The 17,264-nt window shown below is 37.2% G+C and overlaps 1 protein-coding gene and 1 long non-coding RNA gene across 2 annotated transcripts; one reads left to right on the top strand and one right to left on the bottom strand.

The window, feature by feature from the left end:
* Positions 1–3,247: 3,247 nt before the first annotated feature.
* ptp4a1 (protein tyrosine phosphatase 4A1) lies at positions 3,248–10,470 on the bottom strand. The gene is made up of 5 exons (XM_067585497.1): positions 10,338–10,470; positions 9,919–10,011; positions 6,695–6,825; positions 5,313–5,387; positions 3,248–4,138 (listed from the first exon to the last, which is right to left on the bottom strand). Exons 1-5 carry the CDS (start codon positions 10,440–10,442, stop codon positions 4,021–4,023), a joined length of 522 nt encoding a protein of 173 aa, XP_067441598.1. The 5' UTR covers positions 10,443–10,470; the 3' UTR covers positions 3,248–4,020.
* A 591-nt stretch (positions 10,471–11,061) lies between these two features.
* Positions 11,062–14,249, top strand: LOC137180205 (uncharacterized). The gene is made up of 2 exons (XR_010927925.1): positions 11,062–13,830; positions 13,919–14,249. It is a non-coding gene; the product is annotated as an uncharacterized lncRNA (long non-coding RNA).
* The last annotated feature ends 3,015 nt before the right edge of the window (positions 14,250–17,264 follow it).

The following is a 17,264-nucleotide window of genomic DNA, read 5'->3' as shown; positions in this document are numbered from 1 at the left end:
AAAATGACCACAAGGTGGCGAAACACATGGCAGCAGTCCTATTACACCATCATAGAAGCTACTAATACCAACCTCATACAACAATTAAAATCTCCTAGAATCCTTTTAACAGTTTAAACCTCACCGTGGAACAATAAACTTCATTTCTTTGCTGGTTTTGTTTGCTGAATAAAACTTAAAGCTGCATGACGGTTTCTCAGGACTTCTAACAGCAACATGAGACTGTTCAGTGTTTAGATTCGGGTCATTTATCTGAAGAAACACAGAACAGGATCTGAAGAGGATGTTGATGGAACAAGGAGATGAATAAATAAAGGTAGCACCAAAGTGATTTATGATATTAGAGGATCGGTTCATATTGAAAGTGGCAAACTGAGCTCCAAAATATGTCAGTGCCGGATCTTGATGTAGAATTTAAACATGAGCTTAAACTGGAGAAGTACCTATTATATGAAAACCAAAATTACAGACTGGCTATTTGTAACTTCAGGGTGAACAACACCACAGTTCCCAAAGTTACTGGAAGTTATAAAGGACTGGACAGGAATAAGAGGATCTGCAACCTGTAATGACAGCTGTCTGGAGGAAGAATATCACGTTTTGTTTGAATGATAGAGAAAAGTACTTGTCGAAGTATATTTTAAACCATCCAACTATGTTTAAATTAATTTTGTTATTATAGTCAGATATATCAAGTTATTTGATGCCTTTTTGAAGAATTTGTTTAAAGGACAGAGGTCGAAACAGTCAGGAGCCCAAATGAACATTGAAACATGTTTTTCTTGCTGTAATCATTCCTCCTGTTCATACTGACCATTAGAAGATCCCTTCATAATGCACTTACAATGGAAGTGATGGAGGACAAAATCCACAGTCTTCCTTCTGTGCAAAAATGTATTTAAAAGTTTATCTGACACTAATATGAGGCTTCAACAATCTGAATTAGTAAAATAAAGTAGATATATACATCTTTCTAGTACAAAATTCCCTCTTTGTGGTTCCCTGTTAAGCTGCAGTGGAAAGATAGTAACAAAAAGGGGAAATTTGTACTAAAAATAACTAAAACTTTGGAAGATATTGATCGATTTCACTAATTTGGACGACTGAGGTCTTAAATTTTTTGCACAAAATGAGGACTGTGGATTTTGTCCCTCATCAGTTACTCTGCAAGCGCATTAGGAACAGATATCTTAATGGCCAGTATGAACAGGACATTTATAATTATATTACATTGTGTCATTTGTCAGATGCTTTTATCCAAAGCGACAATCAAGCTAGGACAGTGACTCAAAAGAGCCGTGGTAAAAACTCTCCAGTTGACAAGGTACAAGTGTTTTTTTTTAATATTAGTAAGAAAGAGGAAAGAACATTAAGACTGATTACAACAAGAAAAACCTGTTTCAATGTTCATTTGGGCACCTGAATAGTGTTTTAAAGACAAACTTGAAAAATTGTGAACATTTCCTTTAAATACGTTAATTGTACTTCATTCCTGCCAGGTGCCGTTCTTCTCTTATGACTGTATTGTATGTTTTGTTTGTACTCATTTCCATGCAATTGTGGTCTTGTGTTAATATATCAAATGCAGAATTAAAAAAAGATTAAAGGTGTGATTTCATATTAACAAGATTGTGACAAAGTGGGTGAGAAGACACCACTTGTTCCTATTTTCACCATCAATGCCACCATGCTTGTTAATAGTTTGTTTAGCCATAGATCCGGCATTTATCTGTAACTTGCAGCCACACACTATCCCGGGTTTGTTTGTGGTTTGTATTATGTTTGGTTACAGTTCACATACCAGCAACACAGACAAGTATTGTTACGTTTAGTGATTGTTTACTGGTTAAGTTCTGCATTTCATTAGTTAATCATTTTCTTTGTTACTTACCATTCCCACCATGTGCTCCACAAACAAAAGGAGGAGGCACCAAACTACTTCCTCTATTTATACACCGGGTTATGTCATCAGTGATGTCACTGGGTTAGACCAAGTATAGGGGGATTTATGTTATTTCATTAAATGTTTGGTTTAGTATTGATATGATATGTACTTGTTTTGGCTCAGGCTGAGGTTTAATACTGTGGATGTGTTTTGTGTAAACAATGTTGACTGATACAAGTAGCATTGTTATATGCCAGGTGGCATAAGGGAAAGGACACCCCTGCAATAAATATGGTTCTGCCTGATAGATTGGAGACCCTATTTAAGGGGAGAGGGCAGAAATTAGAGGTTGACGGTGTAGCTGTGTGCACATGATCATGCCTTAGATTGCTTTATCCTGAGTTAAGCTAGTTAACTTCGATTTTTGTTTGTGTTAATTTCATTTTTTGAGACACCTTTTTGTTTGTCTTTTGGTTCACTGGACTGAATAAATCAGTTTTTACTCGTTCAACAAGAGTCTGAATCTGCCTCCAACCACCTTCCTAGCAACTATAGTCAGGCTTCCTCACGAAGATCAATCCCCCTTTTCTATTGCTGAGGTTAAACACACAATATGTAATTTCAGCCACTAGGGGTCTACTAATAACAAAAGATGGAGTGTGATGACGGTGTCAAGTGAAAAACAATTACATTACATATTAGATTAATCTACAAAACACACTCTTTTATATTCTGGGAAAAAAACTCAAAACTACAATTTTTTTCTCTAAATAATGAATTAATTTACTTCCTGTCTCTTGTAAGAGAAGCCCAGTTTTATTCTGTGCTGCTTATTTTGTAAAATATAACAAAAGAAACAGATAAACAGGTAAAACAGTGAAAATAACCAGCCGTTACAGTTTGTAGTTTTTCAGTGTATCATTTTAATGTACTCTCACAAGTTGGTGAACAGGTACAACTTTGTCGCTCACGGTACTAAATCACACATCCATTGATAGTATAAATAGCCAACCTAATAATAATAGTACACATTTTCAAATACATAAAATCATCAAGTATCCAAGTCTTAAGTTACAGACATCAAATAAAAAGGCATACAAAATATCGCAGACGTTGGAAGTCCAGTTTGAAGCAAAAAAAAGAAAAAAAAAAACAAACTGAGAAAAAAAAAAAAAAAAAAAAATCACATTTTGGACATGGCAGTTAATTAGTAAACAGAAGGTTTGATAGAGAACAGAAAAAGTACGAGTTCCTAGACTTTCAATTGACAAATATTGCAACAATTAAGCATTTTTATATTAAAAAATAGTTACTGAAAGGAGATAAGTGTGTAAGACTTCCTGCACAAGACAAAGGCAACGATTGTTGTTGTTTTTTTTTTTTTTTTTTGTTCCGAGTAGAAAAATGAAACACCTTTTCCAAATGCCAGCGGGAGTCGACTCCCGCCTCGATTGCCTTTGTTTCCACTTCGATTGTAAGGCATTTATGGATGAACCATCTGATTTGAAGGAAGGCATACCTCTTTCTAGTCAGTCTTGAAACGGAACCCTAAAATTGAACGGGGTACATAATTGCTCACATGAAATCAAAATTTTTTTTGTTTGTTTGTTTTTTTTTTTAGCACATTCTCAGGCAATGTAAACGCACTGGCCAATCAAATCTTTGGGATGCGTTTTGAAGAAAAACAATTACTCCGACATCTTGACGCTTACAATGATACACGACTCAGCGCTGCCCTTCCCAATTTCTTTTTTTTGTTTTTTGTTTGTTTTTTTTTTTAAACGGGCACATGAAGAGAAAACACGGTGATTCCGGTTCACACAACTCTTGTTTTTCCTTTTTTTGTTATTAATTTTTTTGACACTTCATTTTGAACCTGGAGAGGGAAGGGGACAGTAGAGTTACCAAGCATGGTTTTCCAAAGAAAAATACTTCAACACAATGACTAAGAAAAACAAGCCTGCCAGGTAATAAGCTAGCGAGGTTAAATTGAACTCGTCAGTTGTTTGTGTGTGTTTGTGTGTGTGTGTGTGTGTGTGTGTGTGTGTGTGTGTGTGTGTGTGTGTGTGTGTGTGTGTGTGTGTGTTGGGGGGGGTGGGGTGGTTGGGGGGGTTGGCGTGGCTCAGGGTTTGGCTCTACTGGATGCAGCAGTTATTGCGATGGCCGTTGGAATCTTTGAAGCGCAGACGCATCTTTGGACGATATTTCTCCAGGTAGAACAGCTGCTTACTGTTGAACGCTCCTCGACGCTTCCTGAGAGGAAACAACAGGAGATCAAATCAGCTCAGTTTAAACAAACATTTAATATTAAATTTACAGAACAAGTCTTTATTCTTTTAGAGATGCCGCTGGGACAAAATCACAAGCTCACGCACCAAGTTATCCACCTTATGAGCCATTTTCTCCAACATATTCCGGGTTGAGCGATATGATTGTGTATTGACAGTATGAAGTTGTCGACCATGCTGTAATTTTTTACTTACGTAACAGGACAAAAAATCCTGTTTATAAACTGGTAGCTGTTCATTCAACATCTTTAAATGTATTTGACCATATTGGATTTTAAAAGACTTTTTAGTTATATGACTTAAGTAATTGGATTTGTCGGGTAAAAAACAGACATTCCTGTATAGTTATTTTATCCATATCGTCCTCTCCTCATTATAACATGCAGCTAGTTAAAATAAAATGCCAAAATATTGTCATTTTTAACTCTCTAAGAAAATCCAGATTACTTCAAAGCAAAGCAGTGAGACCTGAAGACATTTTAATCAATGACACATCACTACCTCAACTTTCTGCCATTTAATCACTAACTGATATCTCAGTTACGGCTGATCCATCCCTGCCTGCAATATGACTCACGAACGAAGCAGGAAGATCTCAAAATTAGTGTCTAACTGATACATATTGTCGATATTATCAGCTGATTTGACCATATTTGTGTATTTAAGCCAGTAAGGAACAAGAAATTGCTGCATATAAATAAAGATAAAGTATATTAGAGGTTGTTTAGAAACCATCACATAGTTTGAGAGAACTGATGAGTTTATTTTTCCAACAGTAAAATGTCCAACTGAGTACTACTCTTAGTGACAATGAACTAATAAAACCAAAGCTAAAGAATCATTGATAACAATATTTATGTGTTTGTTGAAAAAGTAAACAATAAGAGCAGATTTATGGTCTGATACTTTTAATTACTCAAATATCAATATGGTTGGGGCTCCCATTAAGGCTGTATGTCATTCACCATCTCCTTCTTACATCACTTCCTGTCATCTCTTAAATACCCCAAAAATCATTATCTAAGGAAATAAAATCATCACTGTTATAAACCAAAATAATCTGGCATCAGTTTCACTGTGAGATGAAGAATCACCAGGTAAACATAACGTTGATCTGAGAATATAACATGTTGACTTACTGTCGAATGAACTGGACAGCATCTTCATATTTCATCCCACATTCAATCAAGGCGAGCGCGACCAGAACAGGAGCTCTGCGAGGAAAACACATTGTTTTATGAAAAAAATACTCAGTTCAGTGATTTGTTTGGGTTTCGTCTCGTCCGGTTTCAGAAAGACTTTCATGAATCAGCAAAAAACAAAAACATGTGAAGGCGTCCTCCGTATCTGTGACTGAGCAGAAGTAATTAAAGGCTGAATGTGAACGAGAGCTTTGTCTGTACGAGGACTTAATTAAAGAGTTCAGGGAGACGACGCTCGGCTATTTTGGAAACTCAGCAGACGGCATGAAAACAACCTGTCTGGTGTCTGAGAGTGACGTCATGTAGGAACAACTATACAGTAAAAAATAAAAGATTAAATTAACACTTTTATTGTTCTGCTTCGTCATCAGAAAATTAGTCTGCAGCTGTTTTGATAATTGATTAATTGTTTGTGATTTTTCAAACAAAAATACCAAAAATTTGATGGTTCAAGCTTCTCAAATGTGAAGATTTGCTGTTTTTCTTTTAAATATATGAAAGTTAATTGAATATTTCTAATATTTTAGACCGTTAGTCAGACAAAACACACAACATGAAGACATCATCAGGGGCGGTTTTTTAACATTTCATAGACTTAATTAATCAATAATATAAATAACTGATTGTACATCTGTCTTAATTTGTATCAGTTATTTATATGAATTCATAATAACTATGACTCATTGAGGAACAGATAATCTGTCAATACCAACATCTTATCTACGTCTGGTCGAGCTTTATCTCACTCATATTTCTCTGACCTTGTTTTATTATGTTGTTGTTGTGTTTTTATTTAACTTTGTGACACTTATTGTCTCGCTTGTAATAAGAGATCATGTGTCTCAAGAGACTTCCTGGTTAAATAAAATTACATGTAGTTACCAGTCTTAAGACATCAAAATGAGATAATGTAAAGGCTTCTAATAACTGCATCAAGCTGTTTATTGTATCATTACAATTAGTCTGTCTGTGTTTTTGATTAATCAATTAAATGTTTAATGTATTTAATGTCTGAAATCAGTGAAAAAGGTGAATTACAATTTCCCAGAGTCAAAGGAAATGTTTTTAAATGCTTATTTGTCCAAAATATATTGAATTTATAACAATATAAAGCAAAGAAAAGCAACAACTAGTGAATATGAGCAGCTGGAACCAGTAAAACGTTTGGAGTTTTAAATGATAAATGACAAATAAAATGACTAAAACTGCAGTACAGAACACGTGTCACATCCCCGCCAGCAGAGATCACATGTCAAATATAAAATGCTGCCGCTTGATAAGAACATAATACTTTAATCTTAACGACGGCGAGAGCTCACCTCCCCAGCCCCGCCACACAGTGGACAGCGATGCAGCAGCCGGGCTCCTCCCTGAACTTCAGCTTCAGCAGGTTCAGCCAATCGTCAACGATCTGGTTGGAGGGAGGAGCGCCGTCGTCGAACGGCCAATCCTGGAGGAGAAGAGGCAGAGAGAGAGAGGGAAATGACATCATTGGCCCAGTTTCTTGGAAACCAAAACAAAAGAAGTGTGAGGGCTGAACCCGGCTGCAGGGAAAGAAAAATGTTGTTGTAGGGGGAGGGACGCTTGTAGGCTGGTTGTTTTTCCATCTGTATCTTCATTTGACATTTCATTTTATTTCTCTTAGTGGATACACATTTATGAAAAGGTAGAGATAGAAAAAGTTGATGTGAAATACAAAACTATCTGTTCATATGTCATTAAATTCAGTACAAAATGCTGCTGAGGGAGGCAAAAAGCTGCTGGATGACACTTTATTTAATCTGTACTGAAACAATTTATCACTAAATTGACAGAAATTTGTTTATTATATATAAAACCAAACATTTGCTGGTTTCAGCTTCTTTTTTTAAATTACTTTTTGATATTTTTTATCAATTTATATTGTTGTATTATACATCTTTCTGCTCCCTCTATACACAGCTCTTTATAAAGCCTTTTATCTTTACTATTATTATTATTATTATCTCAATCAAAGTGTTTCTAAATGTATGCCATATCTAATAGGCACATTTTTTGATGAACAAAAAACCCAAGTACCATCCACTAGTTGCACTTTTCTAGTTAATGGACCAAATATGGCGTCACCCATGTCCCCTTGCCTCTGTTAACCTTGGACAACGATTGGCCTGAAGTCACATGACCATATATCCAAGCCATCTTTGTAGATGTCCCATTGGCTGATATGTGTCTGGATGTATATGATTGGTTGTCTTTTACATATATTTTTTTATACCTTTTTTCATACCCAACTTACTTTATTTAAATGTTGTTTGTGATGTGTTTTATGACGACCCTGATGAAGCCGAAACACGTCGGTCAACTAAGTGTTGCTGGAGTTCTCATCTTCCTGGTTTCAGCTTTGCTTTTATAAAATGAAACATCTTTCCTTTTTAGACTGTTGTTGGAACAAAGCCTGCACTTTTAAGATGTCAGCCTGAGCTCTGGAAAATTGAGGTTACTGCTTTTTTCTTTTTTACTATTTTGTGGCATTTTAAACACCAAACAGTCAATACAAGAAATCATCAACAGATTAAATCCACTAATTTATAAGTGCCTCATCACCTAATCCATCTTTAAGCAAAGAAACGTGTTTTTTGAAGTGTTTGGGAAGGACTGTGATGATTTCAACTCTTTGGGACAAACAGTAAATGGTGAAAATGATAAATAGTGTGCATTCAGATCACAGGACTGAAGTAGCCAGCCGGCGGGAAAAAGTAGCTACCTGATTGTAAACATGTAGTGAACTATTGTAAAGGAGAATCAGGCTTCACACAGTCTGTAAACCGCTATTAAAGGCCCCATGAAATGAAAAATACATTTTCCCAGTTTTAATTCTGTGTTAAATGTTCATTTCTCTCTTGTTATTTGCCACATACGTGTCAGAAAAGCAGTATCTGAGTATTCATAAATCTGTATTTTCTCTCCCTGTAAATGGTTTCAAATGTTTGATGACTCATCCTGCACTCAGGGACGTTAACAAAAAGTTCATCCAATCAAATGTGACTTTGGGGCGAGTAGCTGGCCGCCACACCGGTCATATAAAACCACACCTTTTACCGTCTGTGGGTCGTAGAAGCTACCAGAGCGATATGGAGAGAGACAGGAAGAGATGTGTGTTTGGATATCAGCGGGCAGAAACTGTTTTCATTTCCAGAACAATGTGGCAGAGGTCTAATTCATTCATCTCTCCCTCGTCATCCTCCTCATCTAACAACAGGTTTGGGTGAGTGTGGAGCCAACAGTCCTTTGTAGCTCCGTTTCTCTCTACGACGCTGTGTCACGCTACACTCTGTAAGCCCCACCCACTTTTTTAGCAGTCCAATCGAATGCGAAAGATTTGATTTAAATCCCTCTTGTAACTGTACACCGCTCAAATATTCCTTTCACTGGGAAATACTTCACAGTACAGAAGCTAAAGATGCTTTAACTTCTGTTTGACTGATCAGAACTCCTGTAATTAAGAATCATTAGACCTTATTAACTATGTTTTATTCATTGACACTTTCTAGTTTAAATAAATCAAATCACGCTCAGAGGTTTGTAGGTTTGAACCATAGACTGTATAAAAATATGGACGTAGTTGCCGTGACGTCACCCGTTGGTTTCTGAAGAGCGGTTTTGAAGCTCAAAGTGAGCCGCTCTAGCCGTCGCCATCTTGGCAGTACGTGACGCTGTCTAACTCCCAGCCAATCAAGAATGGGCAAAGAGGCGGGCCGAATGGCTGAAACAAGCCACCTAGCGGCTGGCGGACCTGTCACTCAAAGCAGCCATGTCCTTCATTATGCATAACTTTACGGCTTAATAAAATTTAAACGGGTGAAAAATTCACCTCCCGTACAGTTGTCATGAAAGGAGAAATTAGCTAAAGAGACCAAAACCGTTGTTTGTACCAGGCTGTAAACATGTTTATTTCTGCTGTAAAGTTGGGCATTTTAACCTGGGGGTCTATGGGGATTGACTCGCTTTTGGAGCCTCAAGTGGCTGTTCGAGGAACTGCAGTTTTTGGCACTTCCGCATTGGCTTCATTTTACAGCCCCAGTGGTCGCCACTTGACTTTCACTTCGTATCATAAAAACGCTTGGTCGTGAAGAAGTTGTAAAATACATCTGGTTGCCAATTTATTGGGATGTACTACGGATTTGTTAATGGTTAATTGTGGATTAGTGTTTGTGAGGTTTTGCAAAGACTGCTGATATTGTCAACATGTCAAAGAAACAGCAGGGGTGAGTATTCCTTCACAGCTAGCATAAACTTCATCAGCTAGCTAACAGTTTTCAATTACCCTTAAAATATCCAAACCTTTCAAATACATATTTAATACATATATACATATTTTTCACCCTTTACGGGCCTAAGATGAAAGAAGTTATAAATTGCCTAGGGGTACATATTTTTACATATGCGTTTATAATGCATCTACTAATGGGTCTCTCTCTTTTAAAGCCTCAAGTGGCCATTCAAGGAACTGCAGTTTTTGGCTTCATTTTACAGCCCCGGAGGTTGCCGCTTAGTTTGGACTCACCAGAACCTGGATTCCCTCTTTCACCACCAGGGTGGCGTCATAGGTGGCCTCACAAACTCTCACGACGGTGGTGACTCCATATTTCTTCAGCTCCTATAAAAAAAAATACATTACGGGATTTATTAGAACAAAAGAAATACGTAAAAGGAGGTATTATGATGAAAGTAGGCGGCCAATAAAAATACACTGAACTGCTCTAATTATCCAACTCTGGAATAAAGGTTTGTCCTCCAGTTTCTGTCATCTAACTCAAACTTGCGACAACTTCAGATATTTCGTTATCTCCTTTTTACTCAAAATATTTCTGAACAAATTATCTTTATCCTTATGTTCCCTAAATCCAATTTCTAGAAACCAACTACTTTAAATTGTAAATTACATCTGACTAAATGAGACAACTTTTAACTAATGAGGCTCACCTCGATGAACTTGTTCAGGGTGGCGTTGGTGGGATTGTGGGTAATGAGGAACCTCATGTTTTTGTAGGTGATCTCCACAGGGGCCGGTCTGTTCATACGAGCCATTGTGACAACGTAAAAAATAAAACTTAACAAAACCAGAATGTCTTCCACAGAGTAAAAACACTAATGTAAACACTTAGTTAAACCCGGAGGGAATGTCAAACAAAAAAAAAGGTCCAATGAGCTTCCAGACACCCAGAAACAGAAATCCTTCGTTCTTCTTCCGAGGTTGGCGTAAATAAAAAATAAAAAAAATATGAAGGCTGCGACAGGCGATGGGGGAAATGTGGGGGGAGTTGGCGGCCGAAAAAGGGGCGGACAATCAGAAAAAAAACAAAAAACAAAACTCAGAACCCTCTCCTTTAGAATAAAACAAAAGAAAAGGAAGAAAAAAAAAAACAAGGCTGGTTCCACCTTGATTCTGGCCAGGCGGAAGCCGACGAGGGCAGTGTGCAGCGGGTGGAGTTACCCCATCCAGGCCGAGTTGTCGCTGGTTCTGGGAGGCGTCCCGGTCCTGCCAACTTTTCGGGGGTCCCTCCTGTGGCTCAAGTGCGTCGGATCGATGGTGAGTTTGGCTGTTCACTCGTCTGCATAGGCGGCGTGCTGAGCCTGGCAGTAGTCCCCACTGCCCTTCAGAAACTCCATAAATGTGTGACCCAGAACACCACAGAACTGCTGCAGGACACAGAGGGAAGGGGGGGGGGGGAGGGAGGGGGACACGAAGAAGAAGAAGAAGAAGAAGAGGAGGCTTTTTAAAAAAAATACACAAAACATGAGGACACAGAGAGCTTCTGTTGGATTCTGGTGTGTCTTGAATGCATCACAGGTGCTCTTTGGTTTGAGATTCTTGCTTTTAAAAGTATGTTTCACTCTGAAAAACAACTAAACTGCTACTAGTGATTACAGCTGATTGACAGAATATTATAACCTGTTTCTTAAATGTGAATATTTTCTAGTTTCTTTAGTCCTTTATGACAGTAAACTATCTTTAAGTTGTGGACTAGGTTGCATCTTGGGCTTTGGGAAACCCCAATTTCTGACAAGAAAGACCAAAACACTAATTGATTAATCAAGAAAATAATCAACAGATGAACTGATAATGAAAGTAAGTGTTAGTTGCAGCCCTTCTGGTGACGTTCTTTGTCTTTATAGTTAAAGTTTTGTTTGTTACCTTACATAACTGGCCAAAGTTTGATGGCAGAAAATCCAAAACACCAACACTAAATGTTGGGTTTCATTTGATTGATGAAGGTGAGATATCAACCAAAAATTACTGCATATTTGCTTGATTTTCCTTCATTGTAAAGCATTATAAATGGAAAACATTAGACTGTTAATCCAGCACGTTGGACTCTCTCTGACATTTTACAGAACAAAGGATTAACTGAAAACACAACAACAGATTCGACAGTAACCACAAATATCCGTTCAGTTGCTGCCCTACTTAAACTGCTGATATTGGAAATTTTTTAATCTTCCAACCTTCTCTGTTGTTGACGTTTCAGTATTGTCACACTGTGGCATCATACACACCCCAGACTCCATCTGCACATTTCACCCATGTGGAGTAATATGTTTTACAGCCCGACATCGGCATTAATACTCATACTGCATCCAGAGTCTTGTATTCTCTTGCCTCAGAGTCAAACCCCAGTGGATTATTTCCAGAGCTCCCATTTTACACCAAATTTAAAGAAGAAAATTCAATCTTTATCTTTAAGAGTTTCCTGCAGACACCATCCAATTATGCCACACACAAGATATAAGGCATAATAATAGAAAAAAATTTCTTTACATTCAAATACATTGAAATCAGGCCTTAAAAAGCAACTTTTTCCAGACAAAGGACATGAAATCAAACAAAGGTAAATATTTAAAGTTATATCCACGTGTTAGTGTATCGTTCAGTCTATGAGTTGCCAGAAAATTGTGAAAATGTATTTTATAATTTCCAACAGCTCAAGGAGATGTATTAAAAATGTTCTGTTTTGTCCGACCAACAGTCCAAAACCCACAGATATTCAGTTTACTGCCATATATCACACACAAAAGCAGCAAATCTTTAAATTTGAGAAGCTGGAACTAGAGCTGCAACGATTAGTCGACTGATAGAAAATTAACTGGAAACTATCGTGATAATCGAATAATAGGGTTTTTTTAACTTCTCAAATGTGGTGATTTAATGTTTTTCTTTGTCACACGTGACATTGAAGGGAATGTCTTTGGGTTTTTGACTGTTGTTTGGACAAAATGAGACATTTAAAGACATTATCTTTGACTCTGGGAAATTATAACGGGCATTTTTCACTATTTTCTGACATTTTATGAACAAACTGATAGAGATTTCTGCAGTGTTTCACTTTATTTTGACGTTTTCGGTCTATCTGACCTTCATCAAAGCAAGATGACATTTTACGGACAAAATGATTAATTGAGAAAATAATCAGCAAGATTAACTGATAACGGAAAATAATCGTTAGCTGCCGTCTTATTAGCTGGAACTTGAGAATTGTTGGCGTTTTACTTTGAAATCTGAGAATTTTACTTTGAAAAGCGACTGAAAACGATTATTCAATTATCAAAATGGTTGCCAATTAATTTCCTGTCGATCGACTAACTGATTAATCGTTGCAGCTCTAACATGGTGTTGGACAAGGTTGATCAAGACTGTGAGGTGTGATGTCCATACTGAACAGGTGAAGACGAGAGAGCCTCCACCAAAACGTCAGATATGATGATTCACAGGAAGACAGCAGGAAAAGGCAAAAAAAAAAAAAGGAAATCTACCTGCCAGTGTGTTATATAAACTTGGACTGCAGCACTGTGTAATATCCTTACTAATGGCTGCCAGTTTACAATAGGAAGAAGGATGTGTCATTCCTGACATCTCGGTCACATCTCTGAAGGCTGAACTCAAACATGAGGCCTTCAGCTGGGCTTTAACATCCACTCTGTTATTATCTTCACCATCACCATCATAAATCTGACTCACAAATTGGTTTCACTGCCATTTAACTTTAACTTTTACTGCCTCACATGGAAAAGACCTGAATGTCCCTCCATTTAGTGGGGATATTTCTCTCCAGCTTGTGCTCCAAATACTAAAGCTAAGCTGTTAAAGTATGCTTTGTTAATCCGGCATTTCCCTGCTGAAAGACAGCATTTGATAGGAAATGTTGCATGCTAGCTAAAAGTAAGCGGTTAAATGACTAAGTAGGAGGTGATATAACTTGAGAAGGAAAAGAAGAGGCATGAAACATTAAAAATAATAGTCTTTTTAACAGGAGACATGTTGTTGCATTTCATGACAAGGCTGTAAAGTGTCCTTTGTGTGAGCAGACTGGGCGCCATCATATAGCGTTAGAGGCCTATAGAGGAGCTGTGAGATGGACTGACTGTTACACGCTGCTTCCAGGTGACAAATACGACGCCTAGTTAAAACAGCAGACAGGTAGTTTATGTCAGAAAACACACATGAAATGTCATTTAAATGTTTGGCTTGTTTTACAATAAAAAAATACGTCGATTATATCCGACAGAAACTTCGAGTGACTAAGCCAGGACCAGCCCCGAGCTGCGCAGCCGTCAACCGCTTCCTCACCATGACGAACATTTCACCAAAACCTTTTCATGACGCTTTAATAACCGCCAAAACACCAGTTCAGTCGATTCGTGTTACAGTAAAAGTATTAAATTAAATGTTAAGCGTCAGAGTCGCGGTGATGTGAAGCCGGTTTTTCGCTGAGCAGGCCGTGATTTCACCGAAGGAAAGGCCAGCTGGTTACGATTTACAACTACAACACAAGCCGAAGAGGAGACAAACGGAAACAAAATGGCAGCAGTGTTAAATAAAAATAACATGTTACTTACTGGGATATGCTTACTCATTGAAGATTGTAGCTTAATCATACAGCCGGTCCCCAGAAAAAGGTAAAGATATGAAACGGTTCTCCACCATACAGTCCGGTGCTGTTTCTCCGAGCGGAGCCGAAATCTCCCGAAGTGACAGGACGAAGAGCCGCCACATCCTGTTAGAACTTTCAAAATAAAAGACCCGTATCTGTTACTAGGCAGAAGAAATTTCAGATCCTTTACTGCAGTAAAAGTACTAATACTGCAATGTAAAAATACTCCATTACAAGTAAAAGTCCTACATGAAAAATCCTACTGCAGTAAAAGTAGTGGTTTGGTCCCTCTGACTGATTTATATATTATATATTATTATACATGACATCATTAGATTATTAATACTGAAGCATCAGCTAGAGCAGCATGTTACTGTTGTAGCTGCTGGAGGTGGAGCTAGTTTCAACTACTTTATATATGGTTAGCTAGTTTAGTCCAGTGGTTCCCAACCTAGGGGTCGGGCCCCTTCAAAGGGTCACCAGATAAATCTGAAGTGTCGTGAGATGATTAATGGGAGAGGAGAGAAGAAAAAACATAGTTCTGATACACAAATCTGTTTTCAGTTTTTGGACAGGTCTAGGCTGCACTCTTTAATTTGCAGAGACCCAACATTCCCCCATGAGCAAGCACTTGGCGACAGCGGCAAGGAAACACTCCCCTTTAACGGGAAGAAACCTCAAGCAGAACTGGGCTGCAGGTGGGCGGCCATCTGCTTTTATTGGTTGGGTTGAGAGAAAAAGAAGAAGGGAGAGAGAGACACAGAGAAGCATAATAACAACAAAATTACGATAATAATAATAGAGATATGACTAGTAATAATCTTTTGGTTTTATACTGTTGGTTGGACAAAATAAGGAATTCCAAGATGTCCTCTTAGGCTCTGAAAAATGGTTTCAGACATTCTTTTTTCACTATCTTCTGACATTTCATTGACCAAATCAAAATAATGATAATCATTAAATGTTGTAGCTAGCTAGCTGGACACCAAGGTTACCCACTCTGATAATTCTGGAAATTTAAGAGGGTTTAATGACTTGAAGAGGAATTTAAATTAAATATTTATTAGACAAAATATCTTGAAACTGGAGAGTTTTTGTGACAAAAGACTATATAATTTAAAACAGAATTAGACAGTTGGCTGTTTTCAAATACTCAGAGAATTTTACAGTTTGGTCGGTGGCTGGTCAAAAATGTAGGTGTTTACTTGTTCCTACAAAACATTTGAGTGTTTAATTAGATATTAGAAGAACCTCTACCTCCTTCAGAAAACATTGACCAAACACCAAAAAGACTTTAATGACTTTTTCTTAATATTTGGATTTTTTATGTTTAATTATTATTATTATGTTAACTTTTAAGTTATATTTTCTTTAATTTCAATTCCCTACATGATGGCAACTGCTTTCTTCTCATTGCCAGCCAGCTTGATGGAACAAAGATCCTGAAAGTAGTCACACTGAAACATATCGAGTATGAAAATAAAGAAAACAGAATATAAGATGCCAGTCATGGGTACATTTTTAAATGCACAGTAGAATGTAAAGTCCCCCAGGTTGCTAAAACACAGAAATGCTCCCCCAAATTAATTTGTTCTGCCGCATTATCAGCATGTCAGTCAGTAGAACACTTTGAATTGCAATAATCTTTATGAAAGGTGCTTTACAAATAATATTTGATTGATTGATGGACCTCAGTGTCCTCAATGATAGCTACAGGTCGCCCTGAGAGCTGTTATAAGTATGCACTCCCTCATTTTGAGAAGATTTTAAAAACATCATCCCATTTTGAGGCCATTGTGGTGCATAACATACTGCTGCATAAAAGATAAAATCCTTTCTTATCTCCTTCAGTCATCTGTCTGTCAAACAGTCTTCTTCTTACCTTTAACCGCACACACTTGAGTCTCTCCAACCTGTTTCTTGAGGTTACACGTGAATTTCCTGAAACCACAGAGATACATGTGAACTGGCATCACAAAATCTTCCAATGTCAGCAATATGTTGTGTCGAGTGTACAGAACTTTACTCCTGAGAAATACTGAGAGCGTTTCCTCTCAACAACACTATAATATATACATTATATGTGCGTCTTTTATATGTAGTTTTAGTATTTTTATATGTTTTTTGTTCTTTTATTCCTTTCAAGCATTTGTGTTCCCATGAGCGACACGCCTTCAGCACTATTTTGAAGGGAAACCTGATTAACTTCCTGCTTTTTCTACATTCAATTGTGTTGAACTTGATGCAGCTTTTGAAACCCCACCCTGAAAATGTGAGGTGTTCTGTCCAGACATCTCTCTGCCTCCATGCCGCTGCTGCTGCTGCTGCTGCACAGGTCAGGTGGTGACTGCTGCTCCTTCTCCTGGGACACATGTGGAAAGACACCATCAGAAAACATCCAGAATAATAAAGATATGACAAATCAGCTGTTATAACACCTATAAAATGGACTTTTCCATAAGTCACTGCATCCACTTTGGCCAATCATAATTTTACACTGATTGAATATGAAGAAATTGTGATAAAAGAGTTGTATTTTTCACAGTTTAAAGGGTCAGTTCACCATAAAAAGAGAAGAAATAAAAATATTTACCTCTAGTGGTATCTATCCATGCATCCACCCTGCGTAAATTTTTTGGAAAGACATGACACTGTTGAGTTTTACAGTTGCCATTTTTAAATGCTTTTAGCAATGGGCAGGGGCAAAATGGATAAACTCTTTTATGTGTATTTTATATCATTGTATTTATTATATCACAGTAAAAAAATAACTGAGAAACAGTTAGAATGATTAGAACAAAAATGTAAATTAAGATATAAATAAAATTAATGGATAAATAAATATAAACACAAATAATAAATGAAACAAAATACATACATAAAAAATCTAATTAAATACAAAACATAAAATACATCAATTAAAAATAAAATAATAGAAATGTTTGCTTTGGCTAATCCAGCAAATTAAATACCTGACAAA

Source organism: Thunnus thynnus, chromosome 3, assembly GCF_963924715.1.
Source record: "Thunnus thynnus chromosome 3, fThuThy2.1, whole genome shotgun sequence".
NCBI lineage: Eukaryota > Metazoa > Chordata > Actinopteri > Scombriformes > Scombridae > Thunnus > Thunnus thynnus.
Note: the sequence above shows the minus strand (reverse complement) of the source record. Positions and strands in the feature narration are given on the sequence as shown.

Excerpts from the sequence above, each read along its gene's own strand:
- ptp4a1 (XM_067585497.1), bottom strand. The coding sequence starts at position 10,442 with ATGGCTCGTATGAACAGACCGGCCCCTGTGGAGATCACCTACAAAAAC. Across the intron at positions 10,012-10,337 it reads CCCTGAACAAGTTCATCGAG|GAGCTGAAGAAATATGGAGT; the intron begins GTGAGCCTCATT and ends TTTTTTTTATAG. Across the intron at positions 4,139-5,312 it reads GCTGTCCAGTTCATTCGACA|GAAGCGTCGAGGAGCGTTCA; the intron begins GTAAGTCAACAT and ends GTTTCCTCTCAG.